Source organism: Harpia harpyja, chromosome 12 (genome assembly GCF_026419915.1).
Source record: "Harpia harpyja isolate bHarHar1 chromosome 12, bHarHar1 primary haplotype, whole genome shotgun sequence".
Taxonomy (NCBI): Eukaryota; Metazoa; Chordata; class Aves; order Accipitriformes; family Accipitridae; genus Harpia; species Harpia harpyja.
The window spans coordinates 44634208-44649057 of NC_068951.1; the positions used below are offsets into that span (position 1 = coordinate 44634208).

Sequence of the window (14850 nt, forward strand, 5' to 3'; positions counted from 1 at the left end):
TAAGGTATAAGAGAAACAGATATGATGTAACATATGATCACATTTTACTGGGACCAGATGAGAGATTTCTGATAGATTCTCCTTCCCTCACCCCTTGGCTTTTTGTAGAAAGTATGATTATCTGTACTACTTCTTCCTGCCAGCCCTGAGCTGTAGATCGAGCAGGTCAGACTAACATGCACCATACATCACTCGGGGCAAGCTTTCTGCTCTGCCTGACAATACGCTGTAAAAATCAAAGTCCAATTCCAGCAAGTAATTTCCTGAGAAGGTTCCCCTGAGTGAATGGAAAACATCCAGTGGGAATCTTCTCAAACCCAGGAATTTCCTAGAGCACGTGAAATTGCAAAGGAAACGTCTATTTACGAAAATCCCATGCGGATTGCTTACTTTCTTAATTTTAAGAAAGAAGTTGCAAAAAATGAATTAAATTAACAAAAGATTAACAAAATTAATTAAATTAACAGTATTACTGCAGGCAAGGGAGAATTAAGCAGTAGAAAGACATACAGACCAGCATTTCATTGTATTTGATTTCTGCACCAGTTACTGACATTTGTGGGATTTTACAGGCATGTAAGCACACCTGCTAACTTACTTCTACTACAACTCACTGTACTCATTGATCGAAGCCAAAAAGCGCACATACCACAGGCTGCAACGGGGCACCAGGCATCATGGCATTGGCAAGCTGCATCTGCTGGGCCAGCATGGCCATGTTCTTCTGCTGAATCAGGTTATTGCGTCCATTTATCTCCAGCTGCGTTTTTAAGTGTGGTGGTGGGTGAAGGTATTTGCAGTTTTCCCTTGAACATCGACCCTGCAGAAGAGAATTGACACAATTGGCTCAGAAGCTATAGGCCTATCTTTGCTCCTTATGTCATCGGCTAAAACAAACACAACAGATGCTACAGACCTAGGAGGAACACCCTCGGCTACTTCTCTAGGCTATCACATACCGACCAGAGCAACTTGACAGTTCTAGTATCAGCTGCTTGCTTTACTTTTCTAAATTATGTATTTCTGCAGTACAACTCTAAAAAATAGTTTCTTTTAGAAGTTGCTGAAGGCGAGCAAACATCAGTTATTTTGAAAGTGCAGCATGCCCATCTTCTATGAGCACATTTTTGCTCAGTGAAAGCTATGCCCATGGGGACTCGGAACGGCTCTCCCCTGCCCACAGACCTGCCTCCAGGAAGCAGGCGGCTGCCGAGCCAGAAACCCGGCGAAAGAAACGTGGTCCCGCTGCAGCAGCGAGCCTACAAAAGCTCACGTGCTACTCTGACAATGTTCAAGGCTCGCTTCTCTTTCTGCTGTGCAAGGGCACAAGCAGCACTGAGCGCACAGCAAGATGTGTGGTCAAAGTAGTATTGTTACCAGGAAAGCAGCACCAGCTCTGTGCTTTCACTAGGCCTGGAATACAGCATCTTTGACGAGGACCTCTTACATATGATGCATTTTTGTTGCAATTGTGTAAACCAAACAAGAAAATCAGAATTGACTTGTTTCTAAATTTTCCATTAAATTCAGATGTAGTAAACAACAAATTTCATGCACTGACTTTATTTGGATGAGAGGACATTCATCAATTTGACAACCATCGACATCAAGAAATAATAAAAAATAATTTGATGTACAATGTATACCCAAACCCTACTGTACCTCCTTGTTACCAAGTAAACCAGCTTCGCACGTAAGACACCCCTGCTTGGTGAATTCTCAGTGGGGTCTCTTGCTCTGGGTGCCCCCACCTGCGAGGTCCCAGCTGGGAGGGGGGCAGCTGGGGTACAGGGAGCTGGGCATGAAGGTGACTTCTGAAAACTAGCCCCAAGTCCCCCCAGCTGGGGCTCCACTGTAAAAACCTCTAAAATGAAAGGCACAGCCAGAGCGAAGGGCACTGCTGCACGGACGCTCAGGCATGGTGTGCGGCACAGGGAGGTCAGGGAAGAGACACCCCCTCTCCTGCGGAAGAGAATCCCCTCTTCTCATGGCTTCTCATGTGAGCCGTGATCTCGCGTGCCATGAGACTTCAGAAAATGCAAATTCATTAATATGGAAGCTTTACACACTAACTGTTCTTTAAAATTGTAACACTGGAGCCCATACTTTCACTAAAGGGATGACAACGATAAAATAAAAAAGAAAAGGAGAACTGAATCCTTTTCTGGAAAAAAACAGATTCCTTAAATTACATTTTTTTTCCTTTACTCATTCATCTTTGAAATAAATCCAAACAGGAACAATGACAAGGCAAAAGACAGCCTTAATTTAAGTAAGAAACCGTTTTTATCAGGAAACAAATTAATTCAGTATAGTTTGACCTTATACAGCAGTTTTGCTCAGAAAGTTAAAATGTATTCCTGTTATAAGATCTGCCAGAAATCTAATTTGTACGATGATTTTTGTCTCCCCTTAAGGCTGGGATAAACGGTTTGCTGCTGCCCCCCTCCCAACTCATCGCTCCTGCTGGCAGTCCGAAGCTCTTAAACTCATTTTCATAGTTATTCAACTGACATCTGAGTGATCCTTGCATAGGAAGATACACCCGATACAAAGAAAAACACCTGAAGTTTTGTGGCTATCTTTAGGCTACACACCAAGATTACAGAAAGCCCCATGTATATGCACACCACTACTGTAATGAACGGCAAAGAAAGTTCATCTTTCCCAGCACCCCTTCATAATCCCGGAGCGTTATTTCCTTGAATGAAATGCATTTTCCATTACACAGTCCCAGAGACAACACAGAGGAGCTGAGCGACTGCTGCCAGTCACAGCGGGAAGGCGCAGACGAACAGAAACCCCTGCGCCCGGCCGTGCTGCGCTCGCTGCCGCCTTGCTGGCCCTGGGCCGCGGGGCTGCAGACGTCGGCCCTCTCGTTTGCGGCAAGAGTCGGGGGGGTCCCGCAAGCCCTTTTGCGTGGGGCCTTTGCCTTCCCCTTACACAGCCCCGTGACGGGGCTTCTGCGGGCGTTTGCTCCTTGGACTGAGGGGTGCTATGGGCTGTCCTCGGCAGAGCTGACGCACGGGAAGGACCGCTGAAGTCACTTGCAAGAAAATCTCCCTAATAACACAGCTCCAAATGTTGGAAAGCAATCAAGATAGCGGCCAGATCATGCACAGAAGCTAAAAGCACAACTATACTACAGATAAGACAGACATGTGCAGCCTGAGAAAATATTTTTACAGGGGAATGGAGTTTCCTACTGCAAATAAGGATTAGGATACTTCAGTAACAAACATTAACGATTCATAAGTAGAAAAGACGAACTGATGGTGGCAACAGGACTCAGTGTTTATGGAGTGTGAATTTTAGTCACTGTGCTACTAATTGAAACCATGTTTTTGCATGTGTGTGTATACACACACATATACACGCATGCATATGTGCATCTGCTGGTTGCTGTTCCACCCGTGGGAGCTCCCGGGACACCTCCGGCACCGCAGGGCGAGAGCGGCAGGCGGCTGTCGGCAGGGCTGCACCCACCCGTGTCCGTGGGGACCAAAGCCAGCACCCGACAGCCCGGAGCAGCGGCCAGACCTGCGCAGGGGCCAGCGCAGCCTGGGGCAGGCCAGCCGGAATGACATCTGCCACCCGGCTTGTCCGCACAGCACGCCTTCGCTCGGGGGAAAGCAGGCTTTCAGCCTGGGGGGATGCTTTCGGACAAAATGACCCTCAGTTCTCTCCTTTAATGCCTTACTGACAACACAGTTCGGTATTTAAGCCATTTTGCACAAATAAACCAACATCATTTCAGCACCCCCCCCCCCCCACCCCCCCAAGCATTTCACAATTATATGAAATGGTAGGTAAAAGGCAGGCACTTTGGAACAGCTTTATTTATGTCAATTTTTCTCTTGATACTAAAACCCGTGTTAATTCTTGCTACCACTAAGTAACACGGGGCAAAATTGCACATTTACTAGCTGCCTGGAAGATGATATCTTACATTAGCACAGTGTAAAAATCAGACTTAATTACTGCTAAATGAGTAACATGAAACTACAACATGTGTTGCTGGAATCAGACAGGAGCAATTAACAAACCTGATTCTGAAAGGCAGATTAAACTCAATGTCCTTATTTCAGTGGTGGGGTTTAGGCTGCTCCGCACCTCTCCAGACTGGATCTGAAGTCTGGCAATATGTGTTGGACATCATGACCGCTTAATGTACTTCATAGACTCAAATGCTTTAAGGCCAGAAGAAACCACTCCAGTGATCTAATGCAACGTCCTCTGGCTCCTCGGAAACAAGGAGCCCCCTCCGTTGTTTCCCCATCAAGGCCATCATTTCTATTTGCTTAGCAGCTGATCTTTAAGGAAGACAATGTACTCCGAGTTAAAGACTACAAGAATATACCATGTCCCCAGGTAAAATACGCTTATGCTTACTTATCATTAGCTACTATCAAAAAGTTTACACCTTTCTTGTTTGCATGTCGTTTTGGAGCCTACTGCAGTGTTTAACCTTCAATCTTTTTTAATTTTCAGATCTTAGCAAATTTTCCATAGGAAACGCAGACTTCTCTGTTTGGGAACAGGGTTTCTTGTCTTTCTTTTATTCCATGGACCTCTAGAAATGGTCCAGAGAGCGCCCAGGAGTTGGCAAACACAGGCTGAAAACCACTGTCAAAAATCTCGATCGAGAACACAGACTGCATTCACCTCCTTTATACTGTGAGCAAGTAGTTTCTTAATTAGTGTTTCACTAGATTCTGGTGACTTTGGTCAACAGAGTTTCAGGCGGATTTTCATCTCTGAATCTTTCCTGAACCCTTTGTTGTTTTTTCAATCACATAAAAATGACTACTGTAAGCAAGTAAATTCAGAGAAGTGGAAGTTGAGCGTGCTGGCAGTGTCCTGAAATGCCATACCAGCCCACTGGTAGGGCTTTACCAGAATCCTGCTGGACTAAAAATTATTAAAAATGCTGCTGAGGCTCCTCAGGCACGCTCTTCAGCAGAGGCCCGCCGCAGATCTCCGGTCCCTCCAGACAAGCGGGACAAGGCCTCCGCCACGGGCAGAGCCAGCAGGGAAACTCGGGGTGCGCAGCGTGACACGAAGGGGGGGGGGGGAAACACCCACGCGGCGCTGCGATATTTGGGCAAAACCCCGTTGCCGACAGGCCACGTTTACTTCTGCGCCCAGGACTCCTGCCGCAAGAAACGCGGCGCTCGCTCACGCCGCAGCTGACGGCCGGAGCGGCGGCTCCCAGCCAGCAGCCGCCAGGAGAAGAGGCCAGGCCGGTGCGGCCGGAGGCAGGCACGGACACGGACCCACTGCGGTGCCCGAGGCCCACCGGTCCGAGCGAGCCGCGCTTTGCGGCCCTGCCGCGGCCTCGCCTGCCAGCCACGCAGGGCAGCGCCAGCGCTCTCCCTGCACGTGTCCCCGCCAAGCAGCCCCGCTGTCACCGACCAGCACCCATCAGTACCGCGCTCCCGACAGCGGCGTCGCCGCCAGAACGTGGCCCCGCGCGCCGCGGTCGGCCTTCGCGCGCGCCCTGCTCCCCGACAGGCCCCGCGGGGCGAGGAGGACGAGGGCCAGCTCGGCCCGGCTGACGGGCGGCTCGGCATCCTCCCGGCAGGAATGCCGGAGCGGGAGGACGCGCGGGCCACTCTCACATGATGTTTTTCTCCAGCTATCGTATCAACAACGTTCAGGCAGAGAGCCCAGGCTGAACTAAAGAGCCAGCCCGACTGTCATTACGTTAGGGCAGCGTGATGTCTGCAGGATTTTAAGCTGTCTAGCCTCGGCGAAAGCGGGCGATGGGGACTGGGATGGGGATGAGGAGTGGGTAGCACTCGCCTGCCCGGAGACCTGTGCGGGCCCTGGGAGGCGCCCCCCCCCCCGCACCCCCCCAATTCTAGGCTTGGGTCTGGCATTAGCCACCCCGAGGGAGCAGGGGGAGCGAGGGTGCCATTCTCTGCGGTAATGCCTCCTGCCTCGCTCTTCAACGCTTCCCATGCCCGTGTTTTTACAGTTCGCTGAGCCAAGCACATGGCAAGCACACGCTGAGCTGGGGGTGGAGCTGTGGGGGGGACCCGGCTGCCTCCTCGTCACCGTTCGGGGAGGCAGGAGGGATGGAGCCGGGGGGCCACGGGCCCAGCATCGCCCCGGGGGCTCTGCCCGTCCGTCTGCCCTCACTGCCTGCTGGATCAGGCTCACCTCTGAATACGTGCCTAAGCTGAACGCCGTGCAAATGTCACGAAGCGGTGAGGGCTTGCAAGGGCAGTGCCAAGAAAAGACATTTGTTTGTAAGGTGATCTACCTGCACGTTACCTTCTGCACCACTCCTCCTCCTAGCAGCATCTCCGAGAGCCCTTCTCACGCCGGTGTGTGATGCTGAGCTGGTGCAGCTCCCGTGCCCCGATGCAGGCAGCTGGGCCCGGCTGCGGGGACACACTACACCTCCACCCAAAAATGCCCAGAGGTTCTCGTCTGCCACTCGCTCCCTGCCACTCACAGGCAGGTCCCACGCTCCGAGGGCTCTAGCAGACTTGCCACTGGCTTCGCAAGCACTCAGCACACACCGCTGCCTGCGCCAGCGCTGCCAGACGGCATCGGCACCCGCCAATGCTCCGGGGAAGCTGGGTTTGCATCCTGGCCAAAACCGCGGCAGCCGGGTAAGTGAAAAAAGCCAAACAGGGAGCAGCTGCAAAGATGGCAGCTGCAGAAGAATGGGAGCTGCCATGCTGCACGAGGAGCCGGCGCAGGGGTGGGCGATCCTGAATGACCAGGGACACCGGGATGCTACACAGAAGCCATCAAATATGGCTTTTTGACCCTTGCACAGCTGCCTAAGAAATAAAAAATAACCCCCCAAACACACAGAGCACTGAATACCTTAAAAAATTGGTTACTGCTAATCTCAGGGGGGTTGAGCTACACACCAAACCCTGAAATCTAGATTTTTTCCTGAAGATTACTGCTTTTTTATAAAAACTGCTAGTCAGATTATTGTGCTGATGAGTTTTTAGTTGGAAATATGAATTAATAAAATGTGTGTGTAGGAAAATATTTATTTTTTTATTCATTTGTTGACAGAAAATGCCTGTTTGCTTTGAGTTTTCTATTTATTTCCCTAGACAGGTGGAAATGAGTAGTGCTGCCTCTCAGCATGCACCCTGCCTTCTCTCAGTGCCAGACAACAGCACTTGCCTTTGTATTTGGGAAACCACTGCGACATGGAAGGCACGGAGTGAAGGCAGGGGAACCTTTCTGTGTTACGTTACCACTTCCCAACCACAGGGAAATGTGTTTTTCTTACTTTATTTTTCAAATTCTCTTGCAGAATAATAATTATTTATTGGGGCAGACACATTTTAGACGTGCAGATTTCCATTTAAATTATTGGTAAGATACCAGGAAGAAGTATAATCTTTTTAGTGAACAGCAGCTACTACACAAACTTTTAAAGTCTTACTTGAAATACAGTGGCAAGTACACATTTGCTTCTGCTCTCGTTACAGAAGTAAATCTTCTAGACTCATGCTGGCTCTCCATTTTTGTCTTAGTTTTTAATATACAAATTTATCTCCTATTCTGTACATTTCACTTTCATTGCTCAAAAACGCTGTAAAGAGCAGTCTGCTCTGGTGGCGGGATCAGGATGCCCTGGCCGCAGCCTGGACGCGTGTGCCTGAGCCCAGCGGTGTTCAGTCTCCTGTAATGCCTCACTGAGGTGCAGCGCTGGGTTAATCAAGGTCTGGCGATCAAGAGTCAGGTCAGGAGTTTTTCTTCCCATTGCCTTCAGGGGAGCAGGGACACGTACCTGTCCCCTGGGCGCCCTCCCACAGACTGCCAGAAGCCATCTCCCAGCTATGCAATTTGGTTTTATTCCCCACAAAGCAGGAGGCATTTCATGCGAATATTTGCAGAATTGTGGAAGAGAAAACATGGAAAACTCAGACAAAAAAGAAACTACAGTCAACCCTGTCTTGGAAAAATCACCCCGCAAATTCTGCATTCTGAAAATACAGTGTAAGTATTTCTACAAGACTTGGATCATCTGACAAATGTGTTGGATTTTGATGTTACACCTAGATATTTAAGACCTTCACATAGATGAGCAAAAAATGAGTCCATTTCTGTGAGGTCACTACCATGTTCTTCTCTACAACACCATGTTTCTGTGAAGTGCAGCACGTCCTGCTTTTCAGATCCCACACTAAATGTTAGAAATACATTGGAAATTCTTGCTCTCTGAAAATAATTCCCTTCCAGAAAATACCCTGATTGCATGTTTAATAATGAAAAGGTATTCTTGGGATTCACTTCTGAGATTGCAAACTCCTTCATCTGCTGCAGTTACGGCTTAGGCAATATGGGTACTAACAACTTTTACTTTTTCCTTGAGGGAATATTTAATGGAAATATCAGCAGAAGTCAATAACTAATTAACAAGAAGATAATTTGAGCTTAGCATGCTGCAGAGCCCTCTGTGCAACGGCTCCGCCGCCCAGCAGAGAAGCGTGGCCCACCGGCAGCGCCGAGGCACGTAGCACGGTGCTGCCACAGCGCCGATGCTCACCCACAGCCCCGGCACAGCCCACGGCTTTGGGCAAAATCCTCCGTGCCCTGCAAACAGTCTTTCAAAGGCCAGATGCGAGCCTTCCCCTCACCCACTGCAGCAGCAGAGATCACGGCAGCAACCTCACTGCTGACACCGGGTGGGTTTACAAATTAACGGCACCCAAGTTGCCTTTGTCCAACCATGCAATCTGCAAAGACGACCTCAGGGTGGCATCGGGTCCAGGTCCAGCTTCTGCACCAGTGACCCTGGCATCTCTGGCATGCAGCTGCGGGTTTCTACCTCCGCTCTGGTATGGTGCGTGAGAACCCCCAATCTCATGCACACTCAGGCCAAAGTGCACACGCTTTGTGCAAGTATCTGCACCAAGGTCTGAAAAGCAGGTCCCTGACTTTGAGCAGTTGCTATTAGGCTTTCAAAGCTGTTTTAAGAACTTGCAGACATCCATGGCTTTCAGTACCCACATAAACTTTAAACCAATTCAAATTCAAAATAATTACTTTCCAATACCTGTCTTTAGAAACACTGTCTAATCTGTCCTGCAAAGGAAGAACAGCAAAATCATCACCCTGGTGGACTTGGCTCCAGCCTACACCTTTCTTGGAAAGCACAGCCTGGTGATGCAATAAATAAGGTCTAATTAGCAAACAGCTCTCACAAGGTCATTACTCCTCTGGGCACAACCCGTCAGGACCCCACCTGCACGAGGGACCTGCGGGATCCCAGAGCAGCCCCCGCGCAGGGGCATTGCCAAAGCCGAGATGCCCTGTCCTCAGAAACCCTGCGCGCAGGCAACGGGAGGTTTTCCACACCGAATCCTGGCAGGGTACAGGAAGGCAGGGAGCACCCAGACCACCCCGCCGTGGCCTGGCACCTGCGGTGCCATCACCCAATGTGATGCCCAACATGAACTCTCCTCTCCCAGAAGGAGCCCCAGGGAGCCCACCGCATCCACCTCCAGTATCCCCCTGAATTTCAGGCTGAGGTTCCCAAAGCAGGGCTTTCCCTGCGTTTGGTTATTTCCACAGGGACGCTATTTGCAGCAACATAATGTGTAACTGTCATCAGTATTCCCTTTAGCATCCAGACGGGTTCTGGACTGTGACGGGGCGCCTGCAGCCATGGGGGGACACTGCTCGGCACAGCACGGTTGCAACCAAACCTGCATGACGGGAGAGCGGCAGAGAGGTGACGTGGTGTTTGCATTTCTATTTGTAATGTTACCGGTGATTAGACAGACTGATAGTGCTGGGATGCCTGCAGTTTTGGAGAGGGGGCATCCTTTGCAGAAGAGTTGATTTGGGAGGATCAGCAAACATCAGATTGGGCACAGCCAAAGTAGAAATACAAAGAATTTTGAAGGGACAGAGACTAAATAAACATCACAGTTAATGCCATCATTTTGGTAAACAGTGGAGAGTGCATACTGAGCACTGTGATCCTGCCATCGTTCCTTAAGGTTATCCTTCTGCGGCAGTATAAAACCAGAAAAAACAAAGAGACTCAGCAAGCTGGTGTGTGCCATTCACTCTGCATGTCCCCGGTATGGCACTGACCCCTTACTTCAACCAGGGCAAGTTGCCTTACTCCACACGGAGTTTTTCCTCTATGCTGCTGGAGCTAGGTAACACTGACCACCCTCCACGTATCTGAAGTAAACACATCTGCACCGACAAGTTTCATAAATGCAGTTAGTCTGGGAAAGTCTTAAAACTAAGCTGCGCCAGCCTGCTGGGTCTGTTTATTTATGCTATTTTTATACCACTGCGGTAGCACAACCCGAGTTACCAAGCACTTGCTACACCACTCTGCGCATGTTTATACAAGGACTACTGCTCACAAAAGCAAATGGGAAAGCTTCTTGTTTTTCATCAATCCACCAACACCATACCATCAAAATATCACCATAGAAGTCCAGGGGCAGAGGAGAACCAAGAGAACCAAGGTGCCACTCGCTGCCTGTGGAGACCTTACTGGCATGAACCCTGGCTCTTCCCCCAGCGTCCCTGGAATAAACCCCTTGCTCCTTCCCCGAGGTCCCGGCGCTGGCCCCATCGCTGCAGGCAGAGCCACGACGTCCCACTGGCGCGGCACGAGGAGGAGCGCGGATCCCTGTGCGGCACGGCGGGGACACCACCGGCCGCGGCCGCCGGGCAGCTTGCTCGCCCTGACCACGGGCCGGCCGCTCGCTTCAGAGCCGAGACAATCACTTGCATCCCCGCAGTGCTGCCCCGCTGGGAGAGCAGCCGCCTCCCCTCGCCCCCTCAGCTAACAAAATTTTTAAAAAAAGGGACTGTCACCTATAAACACAGCGGAAGTACAGCCTTTCAATTGAAATTTTCAGCGTACATTGCTGCTCAGGATGTCCTGAAGCCAAATTAATTCTCCAGTTAAAAATTGTTGCTTAGCAACAGGGTTCGAGATGCAGGAGAGAGAAGCGAGGTGCCCATGACAGCTGGCCGCAGGCGCGCAGGATGGGTGCGAGAAGCCGCCTCTGCCCCGGGGTGCATGGCCCGCGGCTGGTGCCGGACCCCCGCCTTGATGGAGGTGGTCGTGGGGCACCTGGTGTGCAACAGGTAAAAACAACCCTCCAGTGCCACAGGGAAACACTAACTGCGGCCCAAACTCTGCTCTTGCTTATTACAAAATAAAACTGAAATGAAAGAAACACCAGCCCTGTGGAGTTGCTCTGGGTTTTGAGCAAACCTTTTTTCCTCAGGTGGTTTTGTGAAATTATGGTTAAATATGTGATCCTGCATGCAGCATTGCTGCTGTTGTTGCTACCATTAAATCAATGAGACAACCTCCACACCACAGGATGCAATGAACCTGGCTTTTAAACATAAAAGTGTCGACCAGAAGCAGGCTGTAATCTCTGCTGACGGCCTCTGGCTGCTACCACGGCCTTTAACCACCTGCAACGTTATGACAGACTCAACAAAGCATTTCTGTGCCATTAGAGTTACCAAGTCCCGCTTTTCAAGATCAGACATATAACCCTCTAATATTTAACAGGCTACCTCCTAAAAGCAAAAGAAAAGGCTTCTTGTGGCCAGCAGACACTCCTATGAGCACTGCAAATCCCAAGTGTACCACATGAACATTTACCGTCCCATACTATTTAACAGTTATTAATGACTGACGTAATTAAACCAATCACTTTTGGGTATTTCGAACGCACCACGACACTGAATGACAACAGCCGCAGCAGAGGATGCTCCGCTGCCGTCTCCTCTTGGCCGGGGGGCTCTGCCTGTCGCTGGCACCTCCGCACCGGCACCGCTGGTCCCGCCGTGCTGCGGGCACCCAACCTACTCGCATCCGCACGAACCAGAGCTGGCAAACCAGCAGCCACGCTGAACAGCGCAGCTGTAACAGATTAAATATTTTTGATCCAAAACAAACACGCAAACACCTCCCTCTTTTAGGGAGTGTAAATTCCTTCCGACAGCAGAGAGCTCGGTGCGTTAAAATCCAAGCAGGAAGATGGCTGTTATGTAAAATCTGAATATTGCCTGTAAATGGTAAAACTATTTATACTGATGCCCACATGTTTTACAGGAAAACATTTAACTACACGTAAGCTATGGTTTGCTTTTTAAAAATAAACTGTTTGCACGTGCTTTGTTGTAGTAGCTGGCCTGCCAAGCATACATTTAGATAAACTTTTAAAATATTAAACGAAAAGAGTTACTGGATCTGCTTTACTGACTTGAGGCATACAAACTGCGGTCCCAGTGAGTCAATGGCTACACTTACGACTCTGAAGCCAGGCAGCGATCCAGAGGCAGGACCACGATCGCTGAGGCACTACACAATGTCGATGCACAGCCTGTTTCGAGACCCAGCCCAACACACACCGGAGGAGCAGTCGCCGCACCTCAGCTCCTCTGCCAGCGCCTCGGCCGCTCCGGCGCATGGCCAATGGCCCCCTGTCGCTGTGGGACCGCGGGTGCCTCTCCCCAGAGCTGGTCCGACACCATAACCTGCTGCTGCTTGACCGCCAAACCCACCGGCTGGGAGCAATGCTTGCTAACGAACCCTCAGGCAGATTGTCCATCCGTGCCGGTGAAGGCAGACCTTGTGGCACCTCCCCACCGCAGCCAGGCTCGCAGCCCGACAGCCTGCTGAGGAGACGGCGTGGGCTTGGGTACTCCCAAATAATTTTCACGTGCAACCAGAATGCCTGCCGGTGGCAAATGCATGTCTTCAGAGGAAGGAGGTGAGGGCACTGGCCCCGTGAAGGCCCCTCAGCCCCCTCCAGGGCTGGGCTGTGGCACGGGCACACCAACGGCAGCACATGAGCTGGTGCTTGCATCCTCTGCAAACACAGTTTTTCCACTTGAGGTGAAAGGGGAAAATGAATTCAGCTTTTTTCCAGGGGGAAACAGCTGTGATCATTTTCTTTTGTCCAAAACTGCACACTCCAGATGCGTGGGGAGCTTGTTTTTTGCTCCCCAAGAGGCGTACAAGAGGGTATGGATATCCTTCACCCAGCCATGTCCTTGAGGTTCCTCCAGAGGCTGAGCCAGACAAACCCGCTGCTTGCTGAACAGTAACGAGGTGTGCTTGGTCATTAGCTGCTCACACCGGTGGTGTGAGCACATAACTGTGTGACACAACCCTTAATTGGGGACCAGATTACCACGGGAGGTGTAAATCACACCTGTTAGCAACACTCCGTCCCGGTGGGCAAACAGCCTTTTAAACAAGAAGTACACAGTTATCCATCCTGGGATGAAAATACTTGATTTTATACTTTGCACAAACCATCCTGAGGATCTATCCTTAAAAAAAAAAAATCTGTTTTTTAAATTAGGCTGTTCCAAAGCTCGCTAAAATCCAGGCAGTTGGCCTGGTCACCAGTGCCCCTGATCCATGTGCAGGCCCTGGCAGGGCTGGCCCTTGGCACACACCGCTCTCGACTTCAAACCAGCGACTTTCCTGACAGCGGAGGGACGGGGGGACTCAGGGGTCCAGCCTGAAGTCTGATTCAGCGTGTCAAAACCCGCAGCCTCGGTGGTTTGCGCCTCCTGCACCACGGTGATTTCACTGTGAGGGGATAAAGAGGGATGTTGCTGCATTTTGTTGGTTTTGGAGCCATTCAAGCAGTGCATTCCTTTGCTGGTTCCTCCGCAGTACTGGCACACCGGAGGAAAGCCTACCAGCTCCAGAGCACCAGCAGAAGAGCAAATGCTGCGACAGGATAATCAATGCTTTGTGCCCGAGTAAAAAAGATGAAAAGCATCTGTGTATTTCTGTTTCTATAAGCGGTTTCCATGCATAAAATGAAAATACGCCACAGCACGGCGAAACCCAGCAGGTTCTTCTTTCCACATACAATAACCACGTTCCTGGCACCATCGTGGTCGGGGTAGCCCATGAGCAAGCATGCCAGTGCAGCTGCCTACAACAAACACATGGAAAATTGGGAGAGACAAACACCCCCCCTTGAAATACACAGTTTGTCCTCGAGTACAGCAAGCGGCCCGGCGACATGCAAAGTGTCAGAGAACTGCAGGCGCAGAGGCCGACAGTGATGGATGCCGCACTTTATGCCTCTCCCCTCGTTAGCAGCTCAAGCTGCCCTTCAGACCACATCTGTTTCCCCAATTATCACCGCCATGCTTTGATCTGCCCTACCACACTTCGCTGGTCTGGAAAACCGTCCCTAAATGTCCTGCTGAGTGACAGCCCAATTTCACCTCCCCACCAGTCCCACCTCCTGCTTCCAGTGGCCGCAGGAGTGAGCAGGCTGCCACTGGCCCCACCTTTATAATACTAGCCTCAATATAATTGAAGAAAACTTCTAAGTAAGGTAGAACCCAACCTACAAACCAAGTACAGAGCCACGGTGGTCGAGGTAAACCCCTCCTGCAGCTGCAGGGTGTGAGTGCCTTGGTCCGATGGCAGCCTGGGGACAGCACGGCGCTGAGCTGGTACGGCCACGCAGAGACCAGCAGCCAGACACCCACAGCAGAGTCCCTGCTTGCAGAGGGAAAGCAGCAGAAAACACAATAGGGGTTGATTAAACAGCAGCAGACGAGAATAAATATTGACAACAACTGCTGAATTTCTATTAAACAAGGATTTCACATAAACACGCACCAGTCAGTCACAGCTGAATATCCCCGTTATAAAACACCGAAGCTGAGGAGCATGGCACTGAGTGTTCACTGCATGGCCACAGCACCAAGTGACACCAGGAGAGGGGCCATGCCCCAGGCTGCACGCACGCCGAGATGAGCTTACAGCGCGCAGCCAGCCAGCATCCCCGGCCCGGTACGGCCCCGCACTGCCCCACGTCACCAAGCACAGAT

The 14850-nt window shown here is 50.6% G+C and overlaps 1 protein-coding gene across 23 annotated transcripts in view; it reads right to left on the reverse strand.

Moving 5' to 3' along the window:
- The window catches only part of MBNL1 (muscleblind like splicing regulator 1), a 113383-nt gene that overhangs the window by 30294 nt on the left and 68239 nt on the right, over positions 1-14850 (reverse strand). For 21 of the 23 annotated variants that reach the window (XM_052804144.1, XM_052804129.1, XM_052804128.1 and 18 more), the window contains one exon: positions 650-820. The exons of the other annotated variants lie outside the window; for them this stretch is intronic. In XM_052804144.1, the coding sequence (XP_052660104.1) occupies positions 650-718 (69 nt within the window). In that variant the 5' untranslated portion in view covers positions 719-820. The remainder of the gene's footprint in view (positions 1-649; positions 821-14850) is intronic. 23 annotated transcript variants of the gene reach the window in all.